This window comes from Miscanthus floridulus, chromosome 17 (genome assembly GCF_019320115.1).
Source record: "Miscanthus floridulus cultivar M001 chromosome 17, ASM1932011v1, whole genome shotgun sequence".
NCBI classification, from domain to species: Eukaryota; Viridiplantae; Streptophyta; class Magnoliopsida; order Poales; family Poaceae; genus Miscanthus; species Miscanthus floridulus.
This window is the reverse complement of record NC_089596.1, coordinates 234,794-262,203: the sequence shown is the minus strand read 5'-3', so window position 1 is coordinate 262,203 and position 27,410 is coordinate 234,794. Positions and strand designations below refer to the sequence as shown.

The following is a 27,410-nucleotide window of genomic DNA, read 5'->3' as shown; positions in this document are numbered from 1 at the left end:
AGTATCCAAATATTTTCCAAATCATTTCTCTTTTCAAATAATAAAGAAAAACTAAAAATAAACATCCTATTGCTACTGGGCCGGCCCGTGGGAATCAGCCGGCCCACGGCCACACTTGGCCTGCGCGACCCGAGCGAAGGGAAAGAGCGGCGGACTGGCAGGGGCTTCGGCCCATGGCCTCTTGGCCTAGCTCGGCCGAGGCGAAAGCCATGTCGGCGCCGAGACGTCGCGGCGGCGCGGCTCGGCCAACAGGGCCGGCGGCCATTACCGGCTGTGCCAGGGCAAATGAGCGAGCGCATACGGTTCGCGAGGAGCTGGTGAATGCGGGTAGGTAGCTAGGCGGGGTGGAGAAGGGGAGGAAGGGGGAGTTCTACGGTGGCCGAGCACGGCGGCGCCATGGCCAGCGTCGGCGAGTAGCGAGAACACGCTACCTAGGCTTAAAAGACGGCACAATCACGAGCACCAAGTGCCGGAGAGCGAGGCGGAGCTACTAGCGCTCGATTGCTGGCCGTGGTGGAGGAGGGGCGGCGAATTTGCCCGGCAGGTGCGGTGGCGCTCGGTGGCAAGCTCGCTGCGCGCGGGAGGAGAAGCGAGCACGGGAGAGCGAGAGAGCGGGCAGGATGGAGTGGAGAGGGGCGCAGCGCGGTCGGCAGGTGTAGGCGGGCGTGTGGGAGCAGACGTAGGCCGGCTGTGACGCGCGGCGGCGTTGATGGCGCATGGCCGCCACGCAGCGGGCGTGCTCTACCGTGGTTGGGACGCGGCGCGGCGTGTCAGCGAGCGGGCGAGCGCGGAGGCAGGCCAGGCGCGGCACTGGGCTGGGCTGGGCCAAGGCGAGGCACGCGGCGTGGTGGGAGGCTTGCTGGGCCAGCTTCGACCGTGGGCTGGGAAGCGGAGCGGCGGCCTGTTAAGCGAAAATGAAGAATTTTTCTTTTTATTTCTCAAATATACAGAATTAAATTCCCATTTTTGAGCCATTTAAATGCATTTTCACAAATTGGTGTAAAACTGAAATTTGTTCCATTTTTCAATATCTACAACTTTGATTTTATGACCAAAGCCAAATTCTTGATAGATTTTGAATTATAAAATTAAAGTCAATTTTAACTCAAAACCCTAATTTTGGAGAATTATTTTTAAAAGCAAAATTTGGCAATAATTTAAATACAAACCTTGCTCCAAAAATTGTGCTAAACAATTCTAGATGATTCACAATCATAACCAAACAAGTTCTACTAACCTAGCAAGCATAATCAGGGCAAAACCACTCTAAACAAGTGTATGCAACATTTACGTTTCATGAACATGTTTCGTATGTTTCGAAGCAGTGTTTCAGTTGTTATTTACATGATTATGCATGTATGATTAGGATGCTTGATGATGCATGATATGCATGATTTGCAGTGCCTAAATGCTGGCATAACACCAGGGTGTTACAATCATCATCACTTGATTCTTTCTTGAACTTGCCCTTGTTCTTGGATGATGATGAGCTAGCCTTGAATGCTATACTCGTCCGATCTCAATGGTCAAGTGATGACCGGACGCATCAGTTAGAAAGTGACCGGACGTAGGACCATAGCGTCCGGTCATTTCCAGTAAGGTTCCAAACGTGAAATTTCACGACCAGACGCGTCCGGTCATGCTCGACCGGACTCACCCGGCGTCCGGTCACTCAATGTTTTCTCTATGCGCCTCACGTCAGCGTACGTCAGCACTGACCGGACGCACCCTGCCAGCGTCCGGTCACTCTTCGCGCCAACGTCCGGTCACAAGACCGAGACGCGTGCTCACTGCTGCTACTGACCGGACTCAGGACCCCAGCGTCCGGTCACTGTGCCATCAGCGTCCGGTCACTCTGTGAACCCCTGTCTTTTTTGTCTAGGGCACTGGCTTTATTCGGCTCTGCCGCGCCACGGATCAAGGCGCGGCACTGCCGCGCCAAGGTCGATGGCTTGGCAGACCCTGCCACGTCATTGGTCAGCGATTCCGGTCGCCGCCATGTCAGCCCTCTGCCGCACCACCATGCATGGCGCGGCACAGGCATTTGGCCGCGCTAGGGCAATAGGCGTGACCAAAAGTGTTAGTTTAAAAAAAAACCCAACCGTGTTAGATTTAAAATTAGTTTCCAAAAAGTGTTAAAATTAAAAAAAATTCACTGCAGCAGGGATGACCAAGGCAACACCGAGAGAGAGAGAGAGAGATGCTTGATGCTTCATGCGGTCGGCGATCGAGAGGAAGAAGATGAGGGCAAGAACGACATTCCCTCCACGTTCTCTCCCCTAATCGGAGAAGTTATAATTAATAAGATAAATGTTGCGATGATTTACAGCGGTAAGGAGTTTATAATAGTTCATACGTAGTGTGAACTGTCAAATTATTCGACCCTTATTTAGTGTTCTAGAGCAAAATTTACCTATAAACTAGGTCCTCTCTCCATGTGAAAAAAATGCAGCTCTTCTGGTTATAAGTTCAAGCATTTCAAGAAAAAAAAAGATCATGTAATAATAAGAGGAATAGTAGTTGATCTCTCTACTAGCTATGGCATCAATCAATAGTTTGATCCGTGATGCACGTCAGCCCCGTGCAGCAGTCCTTCAATTCGGTGCCGTCACACATGACACATGCATATATACAATATTTTTTTCCCCCGTGGACCGTAATTAACTCGCTGACCATGCATGCAAAAGAACGGGTTGGCCACGGATTCGCGGCTAGGACGAAGACTAGTCTTCATCAACAGCAGAGAAGGAAATCATCATGGAGTACGTAGGCATATATGCATCTTGATCCATGAACGATTGAATTTTCTCACATGAATGAATACGCATGGATCGAGGAAATCATCATGGAGTACGTAGGCATATATGCATCTAGATCCATGAACGACGACATAGTCACATATATACTTCTTGTTGCTTGCATTGTGTACTGATCGAAGCAACAAGCAGCTAGTTAATTAAGACAAGTCAATTCAGCTTCAGCTGCAATGAAAGACGACGACGACCCAGACCCAGCAATATATATGTATTTGATTGATCGATCCGCCACATTATTATTAAGACACTGTATGTATTGTCATTTGTTTGCTTGCATTGTCATATCTGCAGTTTGCTATTACCTATTAGTTGGCTAAGCCGCCGGCTGCCGCCGCCCAGTCTGACACACACACACACCGATATATATATATATATATATATATATATAACTACTATTCTGTAGTTGGCCATAGAATAACTTATTCTGTAGCCACTTTGAGTTACGATAATTACTATGTTAATTTACGAGATTTACAGTAACTCCTTACTAAGTGGTTTACTATAACGTTATGGTAAATATTCCCATGTGTTATAGTAACCCAACTATTGTAAATATGTATTGACATTATGGTAAATTAGTATATAAAATTATGGTAAATAGAGGTGGCTACAGAATAACTTATTTTGTAGCCGGCTACTGAATAGCCTCTCCCTATATATATATATATATATATATATATATATATATATCGGTGTGTTGTGTGTATGGATGAAAACGGTACGGATATTTATTCGACCGTACGTTCGACCGAACAAATATGAACACTTATCTAGATAGTTACTCGGATATCCGTAATTTTTTCGGATACGGATATCTTAGGCGGATATCAAATTCGGATGTAATATCATCGATATCCGGCGGATATCGGATAATCCGGTTAAGTATCGGATATATCCGGATATTTAAAAACGGATATTATCCGGATATTATTCAAACGACCTTGGATGGAGAAATGATCAAAATAAAAATTGTAGATCTCAAAAAGTTATGAAACTTTGTTGTTTATAACTTTTTCGTTTGAAATCATTTAGTGCTTCAAAATTTAAACCGTCCAAACTTTCTCAAATGGAAAACTAATTTATAGGCGTCGAAATTTAAAAATCATAAATTTGAACCATCCAAACTATCTCAAATGGAAAGTTGACCAAAACAACAATTGTATATCTTGATGAGTTGAACAAACTTGGTGTTCAAAACTTTCCAATTTGAAGTCATTTAGAGTTCATAATACTAGAGTCAAAGTGTTATTTTTTCATTTGACCAAATTTGACTTGGTCAAACTTGCTCAAATGAGACACTAAATGATCTCAGATGAAAAAACTCTAAATACCAAGTTTGATCATCTCAGTAAGATATACAATTGTTACATAGCTCATTTTCCCATTTGAGAAAGTTTTATCAAACACTAGTCACAAATTCTTGAATCTCATATAGACTTTCTGAAACTATGTCACACACTAGTAAATTTTGAACTATATTTTGTTCAAACTTTCTCAAATGAAAAAATAGCCTATATAAGGATTGTAGATCTTGATGAGCTGAACAAACTTGGTATTCAAAACTTTTAAATTTGAGACAATCTAGGGTTCCGAAAACTAGTTTGTAAGCATCAAAATTTAAAAATCACAAATTTGAACCATCCAAACTATCTCCAATGGAAAGTTGACCAAAACAAGAATTGTAGATCTTGATGAGTTGAACAAACTTGGTATTCAAAACTTTTCAATTTGAAGTCATTTAGAGTTCATAATACTAGAGTCAAAGTGTTGTTTTTTCATTTGACCAAATTTGACTTGGTCAAACTTGCTCAAATGAGACACTAAATGACTTCAGATGAAAAAACTCTGAATACCAAGTTTGATCATCTCAGCAAGATCTACAATTGTTACATAGCTCATTTTCCCATTTGAGAAAGTTTTATCAAACACTAGTCACAAATTCTTGAATCTCGTACAGACTTTCTAAAACTGTCATACACTTGTGAAATTTGAACTACATTTTGTTTAAACTTTCTCAAATGAAAAAATGGCCTATATAAGGATTGTAGATCTTGAATCCATGACCATGACTCCATGAGACCCATGAAGCCATGAGTTTGGCTATTTCTACTCATGCCGCGAAGATTGGTGCTTGTATGATGTTTGATGTATGAGTATCTTTATCTTACTTGTTGCTTTACTCTTTAGTCTTTCGACTTAATCTAGATGGATTATGGACTCATAGAGTGGTGTAATGGTTTGCGCACGTATGATATATATATATATATATGCTGCTTTTACTCAATATCCGAATAGATATTTGTATCCGACCTTCTCCGAATCCGATTCATACCGTATTCGATACTCATTATTCGTATCCGTAACCGAGTCAATCCGTATTCGTATATGTATCCGAACGCTATCCGTGTCCGAATCCGAATCCGAACAGAAATATGAAAACAAATATAATATAAGTGATATCCGTTCGTATCCGATCCGTTTTCATCCCTAGTTGTGTGTTACTGTTTTCATTCTTGGTTGTTTGATTCATATTGGCTCATGTCTTCCACGGTCAATATTTCAGCTGAGTCCTCCTCCGCCCTATGGCCTGCCAGCTATCATCCGGCTATGTTATATTATTTATTTATTATATATATATATATATATATATATATATATATATATATATATATATATATATATATATATATATATATATGCATATGCATCGCACGCGCTCCCGCACAGCAATCCGATTATATATATATATATATATATATATATATATATATATATATATATATATATATATATATATATATAATTTCCTATATAGTTGTTGACACATATAGGAGCTGAGTATCATCTCTAACAACTCTACTGCTTCATTCCCAAGGATTATATATATATATATATATATATATATATATATATAAAACTCATACTCTGCAGCTGGCTATAGAATAACTTATTCTATAACAATTTTGAATTACAATAATTACTATATCAATTTACGATATTATAGTAACTCTTTACTAAGTGGTTTACTATAACATTATGGTAAATATCACCATATATATATATATATATATATATATATATATATATATATATATGGAGAGTATATTCAGTAGCCAGCTACAAAATAAGTTATTCTGTAGCCACCTCTATTTACGATAATTTTATATACTAATTTATGATAATGTCAATACATATTTACGATAGTTGGGTTACTATAACACATGGGAATATTTACCATAACGTTATAGTAAACCATTTAGTAAGGAGTTACTATAATCTCGTAAATTAATATAGTAATTATCGTAACTAAAAGTGGCTACAGAATAAGTTATTTTATAGCCAGCTACAGAGTAGTAGTTATATATATATATATATATATATATATATATATATATATATATATATATATATATATATATATATATATATATATATGTGTGTGTGTGTGTGTGTGTATGTGTTGCCTAGTGCATGCGTCAGTGCGCGCGTGTTTTCTTGAGCAAACAATATTTTCAACAATACATTATATATTGTTGAGGACCACTCTCTCCCCTCACTTGAACAAAGTCAGCTTTTCTCAACTAAGTTTGTAAAAAAGTAGTGTCCACATCAATTATATTTACGATCAAGAATATATTTAATGGTTAATCTAATGATATATATAACTACCGGAGATCGGCTCTTCGCCGAATGCCAAGTGGATTACAGAGTGCTTTTTTTCGGGCACTCGATAAAGAGCTTCTTTGCCGAGTGCGGAAAAAAAAACACTCGACAAAGAAGCTCTTTGCCGAGTGTTTTTTTTGACACTCGGCAAAGAAGCTCTTTGCCGAGTGTTTTTTTTGACACTAGGCAAAGAAAATTTCAGAGCACATTTTAAAGTAGTAAATTAATTCAAATGAAAAAGTTTTCAACTACAAAGTTGTATAACTCATCAAGATGTACAATGTTTGTTTTGGTCTTTTCTTCATATGACAAAGTGAAAGTAAATTTATTCACAAATCTAACATATCTCTCTTGTAGTTTAGGAAACTACAAGAGAGATATATAAGATTTGTGAACAATGTTAGAACGACCATGTCAGATGAACAAATGACCAAACAACCAAAATAAACTTTGTAGATCTCAAAAAATTATGAAACTTTGTAATTGGCAACTTTTTGATTTGAAATCATCTTGTTATGCAAAACTGTGTTTAAATTTCAAAATTTTAAAATTCGAACTTTTCAAACGACCTCGAATGAAAAAACAACAAAAATAAACTCTATAGATCTCGAAAAGTTATGAAACATTGTAGTTGGCAACTTTTTGATTTGAAATCATCTTGTCATGCAAAACTGCGTTTGAATTTCAAAATTTTGTAAACGACATCGGATGGTAAAACTTCCTAAACTAAAAGTGTAGATCTCGAAAAGTTATGAAACTTTGTAGTTTACAACTTTTTTATTTGAATTCGTTTAGGGCCTCAAACAAGCAATTTACACTCGGTTTAGTATAATACGTGGGAAACCAAAATGGAATCTAGACATAGGTGGCAATGTGATGCAGTGGTTAGAGGAGGGGACGCGCGAGGCCTTGTAGCCGTGAATTTTACGCGTAAAAATACCGGAGATGGGCGGGCGCTGGCCGGTGGGGGCCTTCACCGATTAAAAAAAATTCTCATTTTTTTCGGGTTTTTTTTTCAGTTCCAACTTTGCCGGCTTTGCCGAGTGCTCGACAAAAGACACTCGACAAAGACGCCTTTGCCGGCCTATTTTTTTGCCGAGTGGCCTTCGCCGAATACAGCACTCGACAAAGCCTTTACCGAGTGTAAATTAGGTTTTGCCGAGTGCTCTGGCACTCGTCAAAGCCACTTAGTGCGGTAGTGTACATTCAGCATCCTAAATGTTAGTATCCACGTTTGTTCTGTACATTAGTTAAATTTAAAATCGATAGACTCCGTAGAAAACAAGAATTATATTTTTTTAAAGATAAAAGGGAGGAGTAGCACACACTATCAACGGTACCGGCCGGTCGTACTTGTAGGTTGGTCATCATCTATCTGCTCATTAAGCAAGCGTAAAGGCAAAGCTGCTGCTTAATTCGTCTGCTGCGCGCGCGCGCGCGCGCACACACACACATATAGAGGATCGGATTATTGGAGTACTAGCTAGCTAGCTACCAGGAGCTAGTTCATCGACGACATCGTCGGTCGTGCTTGCCGGCGCGGTGGCGGTGGATATATACATAGACGACGATCGATGGCGGAGTCGCATCATCAGCATCCGCACCCGGCAGCGGCGGCGGCGCTGGCTTCGTCTAGCCGTCGGAGCCTGAGCTTGGGCTCCTCCATCTCGCAGTCCTTCCGGCAGATGGACACGGAGGACCCCTTCGGGCGAGCGCAGTCGGAGCATGAGCACCGCGACGACGAGGAGAACCTGCGTTGGGCCGCGATGGAGAAGCTGCCCACCTACGACCGCATGCGCCAGGGCATCCTCCGGCGGGCGCTCGAGGACCAACAACAGAGCGGCGGCGTCGAGGTCGTGGACATCCAGAAGCTGGCCGGCGGCGACGGGGGCCGTGAACTCTTGGAGCGCCTCTTCCAGGACGGCAGCAAGCGATTCCTGCGCCGGGTCAGGGACCGAATCGACATGTACGTCCACGTCGTCGTGTGCTTGGCTGCTGCATCCATCAAGCTGACAAGCTAGATCATTCGTATTCGTATTCGTATTCATACGCGCGCATGCATTGCAGGGTTGGCATCGAGCTCCTGACCATCGAGGTTCGGTACGAGCAGCTGACGGTGGAGGCTGACGTCATCGCCGCCGGTCGCGCCCTCCCACGCTCTGGAACGCTGCCACCAATTTTCTCCAGGTTAGTAATTATTATTTATTACCAGCTAGCTAGCTGCATGCTTATAACTTTTTAATTTGCTCACTACTCTCTCCATGCATCATACACGAATTAATAATATGATAAATATATAATATCATCCATATTATATTCATACATGATTACATGAATATATGTGTATGTGCAGCATTTTGCATGCTTTAACTAGCTTGTTCAAGTTCTTCAACGGAGTACATGATGATCATCCTATTCTACTATGCTAGCTATAGTATAGGTACAAACCGGTACGGTATATATAGTTCAAGTTCAACGGAGTACTCCTAGCTAATTAATTAATTACGTACGTACGACTACGAGCTCACTAGTAGAGAAACGATCTTTGATTCACTTCGAAATTTGGCTGTAGTTCTGGTATTTTTTTTGTGCCCGAGACAAGAGAAACCTTTAGTCCTAGTTGGTAGCTTTAACCGGGACTAAAGGTCCCAGCCCAACGACTACTGCATCAGGCTTTTGCTGGAGGGGACCTTTAATCTCGGTTGGAGCTACCAACCGGGACTAAAGATTCACTTTTACTCCTGGTTTGTCTCTTCAACCGGGAGTAAAAGTCTACTCCCGGCTGGAGGATCCGTCCGGGACTAGAAAGGGACCTTTAATCCCGGTTTCTATCTACAACCGGGACTAAAGGTCCCCTCCTATATAGCCCTTGTTCCTCCCTGAGCCCGAGCCACTTCGAGCTCAGTGTTCTTGCTTCATCGCCGGCCTCTCTTCTTCCTCATCATCGGTGATCATAAGATTTCTTTCATTCCTCCATCGATTCTTCGGTTCTAAAGGTTACCAACTTTATACTCTCATGTTTCATCAGTAGCTTATTTCATTTTATGGACTAGATATATGTGGTTCTTTTATGGTAGATTTTTTTTATTTGTAAGCCATTTAAGCTCAAAATCACTTTAAAGTTTGCATATTTGGATGAAGAAAGGTTAAAGTAGTTATTCAAAACTAGTATTGAGCTTTCATTTCTAGCATGCATAACACACTTCATGCTTTAGAGATATAGAGAATTTTAGAGTTTTTTTATTTTATTTCTTTATAAAATGAGAAATTTATATTATATTAAAAATGAATATAGAGAGTAGATGTCAACTACTTTTGGGTCCTCAGCCTCTCATCAGGTTACAAAGCGACTAAGACCGGATCTCCCTCTCATTGCATGCGGCAAGTGTGAGGAGAAGATTGTGATGGAGTACCAGGTGAGGAAGGAGTGTCCCAACAAGGGCCGTATCTTCTACAAGTGTTCGGATCGCAATGTGAGTTATTTTGTCGCATTTGATGATTATGGTTAATTTATACTTATTTTCATGATGATTGTGATTAAAGTTCTAATTTTTTATTTTAATTTCAGTGGGATGGCACTGGATGTTCAGGCTAGTACTGGGAGGAAGAGTATGTTGAACACGTGCAAAACTCTCTTGCACAGGTGGCTACGACGGCTGATGAGGCAGTGATCCTATGGAAGAAGCCCATAGATGTTGAACAAACGCATGATCTGTCTGTTTTAGTTGGGATTGGTCGCGAAATCCTTATGCTGCTGATGTGTATTTTAGCTTTAGTTTTTTTAATGGTAGGTGTGGTGGCATGCATGTCGTATAATTAACTAATTATGTTCTAGGTTTTAATATGGTATATATGTCATGTAATGCAGATCAGCCGGCATTGGATGTATAATGCTGATCGTCGCTCCCAAGAGTTCATTGAGGACGTGCATTCTTTCTTACGTGTGGCCGAGGCAAACAAACACGATGGTTTCATGTGTTGCCCATGTGCCATATGTAAGAATTTGAAGGAATATGCTAGCTCAAGGAGTCTTCATTCACACTTGTTGAAGTCGGGTTTCATGCCAAACTATATTTGTTGGACGAAGCACGGAGAAACCAGGGTTGTAATGGAAGAAGGTGAAGAAGAACAATGGGACGATGATGACATTATTGCTGTATATGGGGCCTTCAATGATACTGCAATGAGAGAAGCTGAAGAAGAGGTAGGAGCAGAAGATGAGCCCACTGATGATCTTGGTCAGTCCATTCGTGACACACAAAGAAAATGCGAAAGTGAAAAGGAGAAGATCAAGTTCGAGCGCATGCTAGAGGATCACAAGAAATTGCTATACCCAACTTGTGATGCGGGGCAGAAAAAGTTGGGTACCACATTGGAATTGCTGCAATAGAAGGTAAAGAATGGTATATCTAACAAGGGATTTGGGGAGTTACTGAAAATCCAAAAAAAGATGCTTACGAAGGATAACAAATTGCCCGCCACTCCGTATGAAGCAAAATAGGTAGTCTGCCCTTTGGGATTAGAAATCTAGAAGATACATGCATGTCCTAATGACTGTATCCTTTACCGTGGCGAGGAGTACGAGAAGTTAGATGCAAGCCCGGTATGTCATGCATCGCGGTATAAGATCAGGCGAGATGACCCTGGTGATGTTGAGGGCGAACGTCCCACAAAGAAAATCCCTGCCAAGATTATGTGGTATGCTCCTATAATACCACGCTTGAAACGTCTGTTCAAAAATAATGACCATGCAAAGTTGTTGCGATGGCACAAAAAAGACCATAAGGTAGATAATATGTTGAGACACCCTGCTGATGGGTCCCAGTGGAGAGCAATCGATAGAGAATTCCCGGAGTTTGCAAATGACGCAAGAAACTTAAGGCTTGCTTTAAGTATGAATGGTATGAATCTTTTCGGGGAGCAGAGCAGTAGTCATAGCACTTGGCCTGTTACTCTATGTATCTACAACCTTCCTCCCGGGTTATGCATGAAGCGTAAGTTTATTATGATGCTAGTGCTCATCCAAGGCCCAAGGCAACCTGGCAACGACATCGATGTGTACCTGAGGCCACTAGTTGAAGAACTTCAACTTTTGTGGAATAGACCAGGTGTATGTGTGTGGGATGAGCACAAACAGGAGCACTTTGACCTATGAGCATTGTTGTTTGTAACAATCAATTATTGGCCTACTCTAAGTAATCTTTCAGGACAATCAAACAAGGGATATAATGCATGCATGCACTGTTTCGATGACATTAAAGGTATATTCTTGAAAAAATGTCAAAAGGTCATGTACCTTGGCCATTGTCGATTTCTTCTTGCGAATCACCCCCTAAGAAAGAAAGGCAGGCATTTTAAAGATAAGATAGACCACCAGACCAAGCCGGGCAACCAAACTAGTGAGGATGTACTTAATATGGTCAAGGATGTGAAAGTAGTATTTGGAAAGGCATATGGCAGTGAACTTGTTCCGAATGACGCCGACGGTCATGCACCTATGTGGAAGAAGAAGTCCATATTTTAGGAGCTACCCTATTGGCAAGTCCTAGAGGTCCATAGCACGATCAACGTGATGCACCTGACGAAGAATCTTTATGTGAACCTGCTAGACTTCATGGGTGTGTATGGGAAGCCTAAGGACACACTTGAAGCACGACAGGACCTGCAGTGTTTGAAAGAATAAGACAACCTGCATCTAGAGAAGACAGATAATGGACACCATTACTTAAGTCCTGCCAGCTACACTCTTAGGAAAGAAGAGAAGGAAAGCATATTTGAATGCCTAGCAAGCATCAAGGTATCATCTGGATTCTCCTCGAATATAAAGGGTATAATAAATGTGCTAGAGAAGAAATTCCTAAACTTAAAGTCCTATGACTACCACATGCTCATGACACAATTGTTTCCCGTTTCATTAAGAGGAATTCTACCACCAAATATACGTCTAGCCATTGTGAAGCTATGTGCATTCTTCAACGCAATTTCTCAGAAGGCAATTGATCCAATGGATCTAGCTAAACTACAGAATGATGTGGTTCAATGTCTTGTCAGCTTTGAGTTGGTGTTCCCTCCTTCCTTCTTTAATATCATGACACACCTTCTAGTTTACCTGGTCAAGGAGATTAGCATTCTCGATCCTATGTTCCTGCACAACATGTTCCCCTTTGAGAGGTTCATGGGAGTCCTAAAGAAATATGTTCACAACCATGCTCGACCAGAAGGAAGCATCGCCAAGGGCTATGGAACAAAGGAGGTCATTGAGTTTTGTGTTGACTTTATTCCTGACCTTGACTCGATTGGTGTTTCTGAATCGCGACACGAGGGGAGACTAAGTGGAAAGGGGACACTAGGGAAGAAACCATATATTGGTATGTAGGACAATTATTTTAATAAAGCATACTACACATTTCTGCAAAACTCCTCTTTGGTGGATCCGTATATCAAGACACATAAAGAGTTGCTCCGATCCGAGTTTCCAGGAAAGTCTGAAGCTTGGATTACGCGTCAGCACATGGAAACTTTCAGCGACTAGTTGCGAAAAGAATGTTAGGGTGATGAGAGTATTGATGAGCAACTTTATTTGTTGGATAGGCAGCCATCGTGGCATATCCTCACATACAAAGGGTACGAGATAAATGGGAATACATTTTACACGCTAGCCCAAGATAAAAGGAGCACCAACCAAAACAGTGGTGTCCGCATAGATGCCACCGACCCTAATGGAAATAAGCAAATATATTATGGCCGCATAGAGGAGATATGGGAACTAAACTATGCACCTACTTTTAAGGTACCTTTGTTCAAGTGCCAATGGGTAAAGGCGACTGGAGGCGGGGTAGTAGTCGACAACCAGTATGGAATGACAACCATGGACCTCAACAATATTGGGTACAAAGATGAACTGTTCGTCCTTGCCAATGATGTAAATCAGGTGTTCTATGTCAAGGACATGTTTACAAAACCGAAGAGAGGGAAAAACAACAACGACCCAATCAATGAGCCAAAGCGCCACATAGTTCTTTCATGGAAAAGAAACATTGTCGGAATTGAAGACAAGTCAGACATATCAGAAGATTATGAAAAGGATGACAGAATTCCACCCTTCATAGTGAACAAAGACCCAAGCATCCAGCTAAATGATAAGGACACTCCATGGTTACGACGCGATCATAACCAAGGGATATATGTTAAGAAGAAGTTTACTACTGTGCCCGCTTGATATATATAGTGATGTATTAGACCTATTATGTAATAATTATGACTTCAGATTTTTTTATCATGTTTTTATATTTTCTACAGTTTAAATGAATTTTCTGCTAGACGGTGGATTTTCCATGAAGAATGTGTGATGAAAAACCAAATGATGAACGTTAATAAGATGTGAAAACTAATTTCCTATCGAAAAGCAATAGTTTTAATGATTTTAATTAAGTAGTATATTTTTGCATGGTGCAAATTGTAATTATTATTTACACTATGTCAAATATTTATACAGTAAAACAAAATGGTTTAGTTTACAAATTTTTGTTGTGTATAATAATGCAAAATCAAGTCTAAGAATTTTTTTATAATTTTTTGGATAATATTTTATTTATTAGGCAATTAATAACTCTCTACATACTTATATAAAAGAAATATATAAAAAAAAGAAAAACTTATAGAAATTAGAGAAAGCCAACTGCAACTCCCCCTTTACTCCTGAGTGGATCAACCACCCAGGACTAAAGGTGGAGCTTTAGTCCTGGGTGTAGCCACAACCCAAGAGTAAAGGGCATTTTGGTAGGGCGCGAAAACTGCAGCTCCCCCTTTACTCTCGGGTGGATCAACCACCTGGGACTAAAGGTGGAGCTGCAGTTTTCGCGGCCTACCCAAATGCCCTTTACTCTCGGGTCGTGGCTACACCCAGGACTAAAGCTCAGACATTTAATCCCGGTTCTAACCATAGCCCAAGACTAAAGAATCTTTAGTCCCGGTTGGTAGCTCCAACCGGGACTAAAGGTCTCCCTTTATAAACCACGCCCTAGTTCTCTTTCTCTCTGTCTCCGCCATGCCGTCGCCTCATCTTCTCCACCAGATCGATCCAGTAGCACTGCCGCTCCTAGGCGACCACCCTAGCCTTGCCTCATCACGCGCACACGCTGTCACTGGCCCCATGCACACGCGTGCTTCTTCTCTGGCCGGCCAGTGCGCCTGGCTCGTCCTCGCTGGAGCACGCGCCATCCTCGTCCCCGGCCCCCACCTCGCTCGTGCTCACCGGAGCGCGCCAAGCCTTCCTCGCGCTGCCTCACCGGAGTGCGGCCGAGCCTTCCCCACGCTGCTGAACTGGAGCTCGCCCGAGCCTTCCCCGCGCACGCTGCCTCACCGGTGAGATGAATTCTGGTTGTTAAAAAGATGACGTGGGAAGCTATAGTTATTATTTCCATGTTGTCCCAGATATGGAGAAAATATCAAAGTCAAGATTAGGATGGTAAATCCAGGCTTTTCTCGATGTGCTACATACTGAACTCATTTAGACAGCTTTCTTCAGTGTTATGACTGCTATAATCCGTGATACAATGTCCTGACAGTAAGGTTTTGAAAAAAATCAGCATACATCCCCTCAAAACATAAAGGATATAGAGTTCATGTTGAGATTTTACATACCTTAGGAAGTGACAAGAAATTAAGCCCATGTAATTCTGTCTGTTTACTAAGTGTCAATCTTTTTTTCTTTGCTGGACAACCGGAGCGCGCCCGAGCCTTCCCCGCGCTGCCTCACTACAGCTAGGTACAAATGGAAACTAAGGAAAGATGTTGTTTGTTCATAAGTTTTGGCTGCTGACATGTTTTGGAAACCAAGGAAAGATTATGCTATTTTCTCTTGTATGTGCCTGTCAGTAGCATTTGTGTCATGTTACATTTATGTCATGTTACGTCAACCAAAATAATGGACATGATTATGCTATTTTTTGATCTCTTGTATGTGCCTATCAGTAGCGTGAATCGATCATGAATGAACCGTCAAACAAGGCAACCTAAACGATGCTCAGTGCTTGTGAAACCCCGTCGGATTGGATCGACAAAGCGGCGGCTTACGTGATCTTATAATTAGTTTTCCATGAAATAAAAAACTTAGAAAATCGTTAGAAAATTTTAGAAAATCCATACTAGTTGAACTTGCGGACCGTGTTCATCTCGGCGAGCATGTTCTCTGCCGAGCGGTAACGGACGTCAAGGAGGAGCTTTGATTCTACAAGGGAGAGCGACAACGGTCGTGGAAGACCGTCTTCCCTTCCTTGTAGAATCGGAGCTCTTCCTTGGCCAAGTACGGTGCCGTCCGGTGGATAAATGCTCACCGAGATGATCATGTAAGCAAGGTCAACTAGTACGGATGGTTATTTATTGAAACATGTTTTTGAGCTATAATTTGATGGATATTTGATAACTTTAGACCTACAAATGTCATCTACAAATGTTACTATCCTCGGTAACCTAAACGCCCGCGAGCTCGCCGATATCGAGCAGGTCGCTTAGAATTATTTTTCCATGAAATGAAATACTTAGAAATCACGCCTTTTATTTTTTAGAATTAATTTTTCCATAAAATGAAAAACTTAGAAAGCAGTTAGAAAATTGTAGAAAATCCATACTAGTTGAACTTGCGGGCCGTGTTCATCTCGGCTAGCATGTTCTCTTTATCTAAGTTTTTTATTTTATGGAAAAATTAATTCTAAAAAATAAAAGGCATGATTTCTAAGTATTTCATTTCATGGAAAAAATAATTCTAAGTGACCTGATCGATATCGGCGAGCTCGTGGGCGTTTAGATTGCCGAGGATAGTAACATTTGTAGATGACATTTGTAGGTCTGAAGTTATCAAATATCCATCAAATTATAGCTCAAAAACATGTTTCAATAAATAACCATCCATACTAGTTGACCTTACTTACGTGATAATCTCGGCGAGCATTACTCCACCAGACGGCACTGTACTTGGTCAAGGAGGAGCTTTGATTCTACGAGGGAGAGCGGCAACAGTCGTGGAAGACCGTGTTCCCTTCCTCGTAGAATCGGAGCTCTTCCTTGACCAAGTATAGTGCCGTCCGGTGGAGAAATGCTCGCCGAGATTATCACGTAAGTAAGGTCAACTAGTATGGATGGTTATTTATTGAAACATGTTTTTGAGCTATAATTTGATGGATATTTGATAACTTCAGACCTACAAATGTCATCTACAAATGTTACTATCCTCGGCAATCTAAACGCCTACGAGCTCGCCGATATCGATCAGGTCACTTAGAATTATTTTTTCCATGAAATGAAATACTTAAAAATCATGCCTTTTATTTTTTAGAATTAATTTTTCCATAAAATAAAAAACTTAGATAATAGTTAGAAAATTATAGAAAATCCGTACTAGTTGAACTTGCGGACCGTGTTCATCTCGGCTAGCATGTTCTCTGCCAAGCGGTAACGGACGTCAAGGAGGAGCTTTGATTCTACGAGGGAGAGCGGCAACGGTCGTGGAAGACCGTGTTCCCTTCCTCATAGAATTAAAGCTCTTCCTTGGCCAAGTACGGTGCCGTTCGGTGGAGAAATGCTCGCCGAGATGATCACGTAAGCAAGGTCAACTAGTACGGATGGTTATTTATTGAAACATGTTTTATTTTTTATAGATATATCTAGTAGAGTAAAAGCTAGATGGCTGCCCCGAGAGACAACATGGATGAAGAAATGATGAATACTATCAACACCGACACTCAATTTGCCGATGGTGACCAGCAGGATGTAGATGACGGGAGTCAATACCTGGCTCTTGAAGATAACCAAGAAAATCTTATGCAAGAAAATACTAGCGAGGTATATATATTTTTATATATATATGAATATAGTATATATATATATTTGAATATCTATCATCTATTATGTATACACATGATATTTATTTATTCTTTTTTTATACGTAGCCCTCTATATCGAAGACCACAATGGCGAAAAGCAAAATTATTCGAGGCCCAAAAAAGCCATTGGAGGGGCGCTACATAATATCGGAATTCAATATCAAGACAGGCGAACCACTTGGTCCATATGCAAGGAAATTCATGCAACACTGTGAGTACTTTATAAGGGACAGACTTCCGATCAGTGCCCATGAATGGAAGCAAAAGATCAACGAGCCTCATGTTAGTTTTGTCTCTGATCTTGATAAGAATTTAATTTAGGATGATATCCTTCAACATTTCACGTTGCAAGCGGATGATTATGATGATATCAACGATGATGAATTAAAGGAGCTAGTTCGAAAGTGGGCTATGAAGAAGATGGCCACATAATTCTAGACTTGGAAGAAATCCCTGTAAACGAAATACGTCAAGAAGAATTTAACGCCCAATTTCAATACTAGGGGCCCGCTCATGAAGTTGAGGCCCTACTGAAATAATTTTATACAGTACAAGACATCGGAAGAGGGTGAGGAACGGGTGAGAAGGAACTAAGAGAATGCCCGACAGAAGGTATACCACCATGGCATGGGATCTAGTGGCTATGCGACTGCCATTCCCAAGTGAGAAAAATAGAAGCGGACATTCTTGCCAAGGGTATCACACCAGAATCACTTAATTGATCCAAACGCACGAAGAATTGGTTTTTTGCTCATGGGTGAAGACTGGACCTAGAGACCGGGAAGCTAGTTCGTGGCCCAAAACTCGAAAGAGCAACACAAAGATTTTCTTATGCTCTATAAGCTAAAGCTATTGGCGCGTTCAGGCCCAATAGAGAGAAGGATGAACTGACGTATGCCATCAGGACTGCTAACATAGTGGCCGAAAGAGAGGTTTAGGAAAGAACATTTCTTGGGAGCATGGTTTCCCTAGGAGAAGCAGAGAAGACATTCATACTATGGCGCAAGCGCTACATCATTATTCTCGGGGTCTCTAGTCCACCACCGCTTCCTCAATTGCCAGACAATAGGTGCGGACAAAAGTGAACGAAATTTTTTTCACTAATTTTCTATTGACATGCATGATTAAAAATAACAATTTGTTATACCTAATTATTCTTTTTTGTACTCACACAGTAGGGTCTCTATCAACCTAAGTTCAATTATTCAATCTTCAGATCATCATAGTGCTCTGGACAATTAGATGGCAACGCCGCCACCGCCGCCACCTCCAAAGAGGTCTCCAACGCCTCCAAGGAGGTCTCCAATGACTTCCCCGCCTCCCTTGATGACTAAGAAGAAGCCAGCTCCTAAGAGGTCCACCATGCAAACGAAGTCGTTAGCCCACTAGCCGGCAAAGAAGAAAGCCTCATCTAATCCAGTTATTCCCAAAAAATTGTCTTACGAGAAAAGTGAAAAGGAATTAAATACTGCAGTACAAAAATATGTGGACAGTTTCTTTAAAAAAGTGAAAAAGCAACGAGAAGCAAGGGAGAACCCAGAGAAATTGTACTTCTACCTACCTCCAGATCTTCTAAAAAAGAAGGTGGACCAGAAAAGGCGGGAATCTCAAAAGACCCTGCTAAAATCGGACTACGACCGTTCTCTCACCAAGTCATTTGAGACGGCGCAGAAAAAGACTAGACCAGAGAAAGGTGTTGCACAACTCGGACAACAATCGCAACAATCAGTTCCCCCTCTTGTCATTCGTAATGAATATGGTTCGAACTTAGATTTAGACGTCGATTTTGAGGAGCTGGCTCGGTTTTACGAGGAAACTGATTTGGACCTTACCCAAGTGCTCGCTGAAGGACCATCTGCTCCGAAAGTGGATCCTTGGAAGAAATTTGAATATGGAAAGAGTCTATACAACCCTAGGGCCTTAGATGAACTGGATACGCAAATGTACCTGCTAAATAAGTGGTACATGGCAGCATGTGAACGGGGAGAGGCCTTTGTTCCTGTCAGAGTTAGAAACCAACATTACTTTCATGGCGATGACGTTATATATGTAGAGTTTGTAGAATTACACCAACTATGCTACCTGGACTCTCTCGATAAAAGTCTCATTAGCTGCTATTATCTGTAAGTGTGATTGTTTTCTACTATTAAAGTGTATATATATAAAGCTACATGTATATATATAAATTATATATCCTCATACTATATTTTTATATATGCAGATATGAGATGACAGAACTCAGAAAGAGAAATGATAATAATGTTGGTTTCGTTGATCCAAATGTCGTATTCAAACACCCTAACCTCCCGTCTCAATGGAAAGCTGAACTCGAGAAAAATCTCATAAGGTTCTTAGTGAACCAACAAAACAAAGACATACTCTTCTCCTACAACTTCAAGTGAGTGTTAAATAATTAATATCGATCATATGAACATTTGTTCAATTATTTGCTTACTAGCTAAGCTATCTCCCATATATATATATATATATATATATATATATATATATATATATATATATATATATATATGTTGACTCTAGTTAATGTCGATCATATTTATGTATAAAAATATATGCAGCAATCACTGGATATTGATGGTCATCGATATGGCCAATAGTCGGTTGAGCATCTTTGACTCGTTAAGAAAAGAACAAACAGAGTACCAAGACATGATAGATATTATCCAAGGGTAATTTGGTCTCTCTAGCAACTATATATACCCCAATCTCTTAACTGCAACAATTATTAAAAGCCAAATTAATTTTTTATTTTATTGGATGCAGTGTTTGGAAAAGTTTCATTGAGAAACACCACATGAAACATTGCAAAGCGCCACTGAATGTAATCGCACACAAAGTAAGTACTAGCTATATATATATATATATATACACCATGCATGCTTTCAATTCACCGGATCTTTTTTCTCGTAAAAGTGGGTTCTGAGGCAAGAACAGGGGAACAACTACAGTGATACTATATTTGCGAGTTCATCATAGCATACGTAAAAAGAACTCCTGAAAAGATTCTCAAAATACGTTATATAAATATATTTATATATTCACAATTTCTTTTGTTGCTCATATATATAAGTAATCAAGACCAACACGTATATATATTAATATTTTTTCTTTAACTTTTATTGAATACTCTATAGTTGAAGAAAAAAGTCATACGATGTGACCAACTGAAAGCAATTCAAGAGACCATAGCAGGATTTCTTAATGACCAGGTCCTCAACCCCGCCGGCGAGTTCTACAATGATGTCAACGAAATATGAAAGCCAAACCAAATGGAGTGAATTTGTTATCCCAAGAATATAATAGAATATACAACGCAAGCTTTATTTGTAATATATATATATATATATATATACATATTATATGTACATAAAATAACGTACAATATATGTATATGCATGTAATATATACGTTAGTTTTATACTTTAGTTTGTACAAAATGTTCGAACATTATAAACGTGTAGAATATGTATATTACTAGCAGAATGCGTATTCGAAAACCAAAACGAATCATCAATTAAAAATAGAAACAAAAAAAGAAAAAAAAAACCTTTTGTCCCGATTGGTAATACCAACCGGGATTAAAGGACCGTCCTACGTGGCCAGATCGGGAGGCCTCTTTAGTCCCGATTGGTCTTACCAAGCGGAAATACCTTTAGTCCCGGGCGAGAAACCGGGACTAAAGGAGGAGCTCTTTAATCTCAGATTCGTGCTCCCGGTTGGAAAACCGGTATTGAAGGGGTTTCCCAACCGAAAATAAAGCCTGTTTCTGTACGAGTGGCTCGATTATTGAAGAATCGTTCGTTTATTCGTATCATTCCGCTGTAGCACTCAAAGACAGATGACGAGATGATTAGCTATATATCGATCTGCTGCGCCATTTCTTTTCTCGATCCGATCCGCAATTTGTGCGCGCACACAATATATGGCTAAGACTTTTTTTAATTATATATAAAAAAGAGACGCTTGCGCGCACGACAATATATGGCTAAGACTCTTTTTTTAATTATATATAAAAAAAGAGACGCTAAAAAAGTATCTTAGATCGATCTGTCACGACATATTGCTCGCTAGCTAGAGATTAAAAACACACTGAAGAACTACTAAATGTGAAAATCGTAGGAGCACCAAAAAGAAAAGAGAGAGAGATAGACAATGTGAAATGGCTTAATTTGAAACCAGCATTTTCATTGTAGGGCTTGTTTGGAACGCATGAATTTTATATGAATCTCGCAAGAATTTTAGAGGAATCAGTTTAATTTCACAGAAAAAACGTAGGAACAGAAATTTTTCCCCACAATCCAAACAGACCCCTAGCTTATTACCCAATTATGAAAGGACACCCATACCATACAAATCTAAATCGGGTGCCAGATTTCTATTCGTTACTCCATCCATTCTAAATTATAAGTCGCTTTGATTTTTTTGATATATCATTTTGCTATGCATGTATATATAATAATATGTCTAGATTCATAGCAAAATGGATGAACAAAAAATTCAAAACGACTTATAAGCCTGGCTTATCAGTCCTGGTAAATTATTTTTCTTGCACAACAAATCAGCGAACAGTATTTTTTAGCCTGACTTTTCAACGAAACGATCAGGGCCATATAATTTGGAACGGTGGGCTTAGATTACAAGGGTTCCCTTGTAAAAAAAAAAATCAATTTTCTATTCGCTGGGACCGATAGCGCAAAACGTAGCTGTCTAACCGGCAAACGGTAGAATCCAAAATGAAAATCATCCGCCGCCGCCCGCCGCCCGCCGGAGCCCAGAGGAAGAGGCGGAGAAACAGCAGTAGCTGGGGGCCGATGGAATCGGGGGCTCAGCCTCATTATTTCCGAAAATTCCCGATCCCTCACAAAAAGGAGCTAAGAAATGAAGAGATGCGAGTAGATCGAATGGGGAATCAGATTATGGATGCGAGGTAGCTTGAATTTCATCCTCCATTCCGCTCCCAGATCCCGTCCATCTTTCGGTTTCGGCTTTAGTCGGTTGGTGCCTGTCCTTATCAGCAAATGCTTTCCGTTTCCTTTTGTTTCCCCTCTTTATTTATTTCCATCCAGTATATAAGATATGAATGAATGTTGACCCCAGTTAGTTTAGCATGTTCTCCAATCAATGTCAGTTATCAATATGATTTTCTGATGTGTATGACTATGATCGACACATCATGAGTTGATGTGGACTGATATGCTAACAGAGTAGTTTCCCATGTAATAATGTACTCGCTCTATTCCAAATTATAAGTCACTATGACTTTTTTTTTATTCATCCATTTGGCTATGTACGTAGACATATTATTATATCTAGATGCATAGCAAAATAGATGAATAAAAAAAAAGGCAAAACGACTTTTAATTTGAAACGGAGGGAGTAATAACTTGCTGATGTGATGCGTTGCAGGGTCTCATTGGACGGTTTGGTTCTTCAAACAAGAGGAACATCACCATACTTAAGAATGTCAATGGTATCCTCAAGCCATCCAGGTACCCCCGTACATACCATTCATTACTTTTGTTGGTGCTGTGCTACGTCACCATCCAATCCAACTGCTCCCTCGATGCCTGGATCTTCTAACCAAACTAATCTGCTTTCGTCAGCTAACCAAAAGTGATTGGTCTAGCTAGCAGTACCATTTTATTTCTTAATACACTTCTTATCCTGTTATTTTATTTATGAAAAAGGCGTAAAGAAGAATTTGATACAGACTGAAATGTCATGTATCTTTCTCATCTTCTCATTCTTCTTCTTTATTAAAGGAATATATAGATATGCTTTTTTGTGTACCCGGTGTCAGTCAGGGGTATCATGCCAATCAATCATCCTAGAAGAAAATCCCATCCATGAGTTTTGTTGGTTTGCATCCATGTAATCTGATAACTACATACATCACTTTCTTGCACTCTAGAGCAAGTACTGAGCTATTTTTTTTTTCCTTTTAGGATGACGCTTCTTCTTGGGCCTCCATCCTCAGGAAAGAGCACGCTCATGCGAGCACTCGCTGGCAAGCTTGACAAAAATCTCAAGGTTTAACTTCAATCCGCCATCCTGTGCCCTTCTGTCAGTTTGGCTTATGCGTTGATGTCACATGCTAAATCCTTCTACCGCAAAACAGGTCTCTGGCAGCATCACGTATTGTGGCCATCCAATCTCAGAGTTCTATCCTGAGAGGACTAGCGCGTATGTTGGTCAATATGATCTCCACAATGCCGAGATGACTGTAAGAGAGACGCTGGATTTCTCCAGGCGATGCCTAGGCATTGGTGCCAGATATGAGATGATCGCAGAACTTGCTAGAAGGGAGCGGGATGCAGGCATTAAGCCAGATCCTGAGATTGATGCTTTCATGAAAGCTACTGTAGTACAAGGACAGGAGACTAATATTATAACAGATCTCACTCTCAAGGTATGATTCTGATTTTACTGATAGGCTGAAAAAACGTGCTTATTGAGTTTATTGAAACCTCTCTCAGGTGCTTGGGCTGGACATTTGTGCTGATGTTATTATTGGCGATGAGATGATCAGAGGAATTTCTGGTGGGCAAAAGAAACGTGTGACAACTGGTATGCAATGCAAAGCCTGCAAACCATGCGCCCTTACATAGACCTGTGATGGAGTCATCAATTTATAGTTGGAACCCCAATTCATTGCAAATTATCTCATTGCAAATTTGAACTGCACGTGGTACGAATAATGGAATTTAATGATTCAAAAAATGATAGTTATGTTACTGAGTGTAGTGTGAGGCCGTATCCAGGAATGGACCCGAAATTTCGCACATCTTGTTCACGAAACATGACCGCGAACTTGCGTGCGAAGTGTTTTTAAATTCTATAAAAAGCAAACGAAGTCCAAAAATCATAAAACTTGTTGAGATGTCGTGATATCGTATGTGGAGGCTATGATAAAAATTTCAGAAGATTTCGTGCACGTTGTCATGTACGATACTTACAAACCAGAACATCTCAACATAGCCTCCACATATCGTATGTTGGCCCGTCTTTGTTATCCCCCTTAATTTCTCCCCCGGTGTCTCCTTTCAATGATATAACGTATTCTTGTCGTTGATAATTCCTGGACACCCAAGGAGTAATATGGGTGTGTTCATGGAGCCCGTGTTTGATGAATTGGTCCGTGCTTAGGATGAAGGGGTATGGATATACGATCGAGCTACAAAGACAACCTCAAAATGCACGTTTGGTACCACTACTCCATGCATGACTTCCTGGTGTATGGGATATTCTGCGCCTGTTGTGTTCACGAGAAGTTTTCATGCCCAATATACAAGGAAGGTGTGAGGTTCATTTGGTTGCAGAAGGGTGGCAAGTATTCGTCGTTCGACGGACATCGTCAATTCCTACCTCTTGACCATCCATTCAGACAAGACATCAAGAACTTTACAAAAGGTGTCAAAGTGACAAACCCTGCACTGCGGATGATGACTGGTGTCGAGGTTCATGCTCAGATAGATGCTCTCGTGGCTAATGAAGAAGGTGGTTTTGTGGGATATGGTGAGCAACATATGTGGACTCATATCTCGGGCATGACGAGGCTCCCCTATTTCGATGACCTTCTTCTGCCACATAACATTGATGTAATGCACACTGAAAAAATGTCGCCAAGGCACTTTGGGCAACACTCATGGACACTGAAAAGTCTAAGGATAACCCTAAGGCTAGAGTGGACCTGGCAACGTTGTGCGATAGACCAAATCAAGAGATGCAACCTCCTAGTCGTGGCAAGACCTGGAGAAGGCCTAAGGCCGATTTCGTTTTAAAAAAGGACCAAAGGAGGGAAGTACTTGAATGGATCCAGACGCTAATGTTCCCTGATGGGTATGCAGCGAATCTAAAGAGGGGAGTGAACTTAGGCACTCTGCGAGTCAACGGGATGAAGAGTCATGACTACCATATATAGATTGAGCGGCTTCTTTCGGTGATGGTTCGAGGCTATGTCCTAGAGCATGTCTGGCAAGTGCTTGCAGAGTTGAGCTACTTATTCCGCCAGCTTTGTGCCAAGGAGCTCTCTCGGACCATCATTGATGACTTGGAAAAAGCGGCACACATGTTGCTCTGTAAGTTGGAGAAGATCTTTCGACCCGACTGCTTCTTGCCGATGCAACATTTGATTGTGCACCTCCCATATGAGGCACGGATGGGGGGGCCCGTGCAGGACCATTGGTGCTATCCAATCGAGAGATGTCTAAAGACTCTTCGCAAAAAATATAGAAAAATTGAGGCTTCCATTGCAGAGGCATACATTCTAGAGAAGGTGTCGAACTTCACAGAGAAATACTACACTGAGAACCTTCCTAGCGTTTATAATCCACCCCCTCGTTATAATGCTGGCGAAAATGAATCGAACCTCAGCCTTTTCCAAGAGCAACTCGGAAGCGCAAGTGCATCGACCACTAAGCAATTGAAAAATGAAGAGTGGCGTAGTATCATGCTATATGTGTTGACCAACCTTGTCGAGGTGCAACCGTTCATTGGGTAAGTTCTGAACGAACTTGTTTCATTTCGCCGTATGTCCTTGTTTCTTCGTCTAACCCCCTTGTTTGTCATTGGTACTGGGAATTTCTTCGTCAATCCTGGCATGGATCAAGCCAACCTACCCCACAAGAAAATGATACCCTTCTTTCACAGGGTGTGGGACCAGAGAGCCCCGATTTCATTTGTTGGTTCAAACAGAAAGCCCAAACTGATACGCCTATAAGTGATGAGCTGAGATAGGTTGCAAATGGCTGTGCCATTAGGGTCAAGTCATTTATCGGTTATGATGTGAATGGATATCGTTTTCACACAGCAAGCTACAAGCAGAGTCGGCCCAATCGAAAAACCACAAATAGCGGAGTTGTTACGCCTGGCACTGATGGACTCGACTATTATGAAAGAATTGAAGAAATCTACGAACTATCATTCTATGGTTCCAAACCTCTTACTCCTGTCATATTCAAATGCCACTGGTTTCATCCTGGAGTAACGAGACAGACCCCTAAGCTTGGGCTAGTCGAGATTCGATAGGATTCCATCTATCCAGGAAAAGATGTCTACATTGTGGCTCAACAGGTCGTCCATGTTTATTATACGTCATACACGTGCAAAGACGCCGAGCATCTTAAGGGTTGGTCTATTGTGCACAAGGTATCGCCACACAGTAAACTACCTATCCCAAATGATGAAGATTACAACTTCAACCCAAACACATATGATGGAGAGTTCTATCAAGAAGAGGGGCTACAAGGAAGGTTTGACATAGACTTAACCCAAGAGATAGGAATGGAAGTAGACAATGAAAGGGATGATGACGAGGACGCTGGAGACAAGGTGCGAAATCTGAAGGACATTCAAATGCTTGAGCGATTACGTTTAGGCAATGACAATGAAGACAACATTCCTCCTTCGGATAGTGTTGATGAGTTGGACAATGTTGATAGTGATGACGAGACCTATGATCTAGCTAATCTCAATCATGAAGATTATTTCTAATACATGTAATACTATGTTGTTCACTTGATGATGGACTTGTGATATACTTGTGATACACTTGTGGACTTTGATGGACTTGTGATTATCGACACAGAATTTTCGTCTTTGTGCCGAGGACACACGCAGCAAGCCTAAAGGGTCCGCTCGATGGAGCAGATCTGCCTAGCTTCAGCGCAAGGGTGGTCGATCCTACGCAATCCTCCCAAGACGTGCCAGTCAATTTGACCCTGCAATTGACAAGGAGAGAAAGCTTATCAGTAATTAAGGGTGGAACGTGCTGATGTTGCCAGACAGTCCTGAATGTGCGGCTCTGAGAGCCGATATGAGAGGAGATCGACTAAATAGTCGATCCCAACATATTCATAAGAATGAATCAATTAAAGCTCATTGGGTTGTATAAGAAGAATCAGTTATCATTCAGGATAAATGTTATTTAAGCAAATATTAATCAATGGCAATAAGATATCAATGATGATCGGTTTGTACTGAGCCAATGATTACAAGTAACCGAACTTCTTTTAAATAAAGAAACAATTCA

At 40.9% G+C, this 27,410-nt stretch overlaps 1 protein-coding gene across 1 annotated transcript; it reads left to right on the top strand.

Annotated features, from left to right (window-relative positions):
* The first annotated feature begins 8,605 nt into the window (after positions 1-8,605).
* Positions 8,606-23,988, top strand: LOC136518270 (ABC transporter G family member 48-like). Its single transcript, XM_066511907.1, has 5 exons — positions 8,606-8,666; positions 22,787-22,869; positions 23,326-23,410; positions 23,499-23,789; positions 23,857-23,988. Exons 3-5 carry the CDS (start codon positions 23,327-23,329, stop codon positions 23,986-23,988), a joined length of 507 nt encoding a protein of 168 aa, XP_066368004.1. The 5' UTR covers positions 8,606-8,666; positions 22,787-22,869; position 23,326.
* Positions 23,989-27,410: the final 3,422 nt, after the last annotated feature.

Bases quoted from the DNA above. Each gene is read 5' to 3' on its own strand.
- LOC136518270 (XM_066511907.1), top strand. From the start codon at position 23,327: ATGACGCTTCTTCTTGGGCCTCCATCCTCAGGAAAGAGCACGCTCATG. The intron at 23,411-23,498 runs GTTTAACTTCAA...ACCGCAAAACAG, and splicing joins AGCTTGACAAAAATCTCAAG to GTCTCTGGCAGCATCACGTA. The intron at 23,790-23,856 runs GTATGATTCTGA...AACCTCTCTCAG, and splicing joins TAACAGATCTCACTCTCAAG to GTGCTTGGGCTGGACATTTG.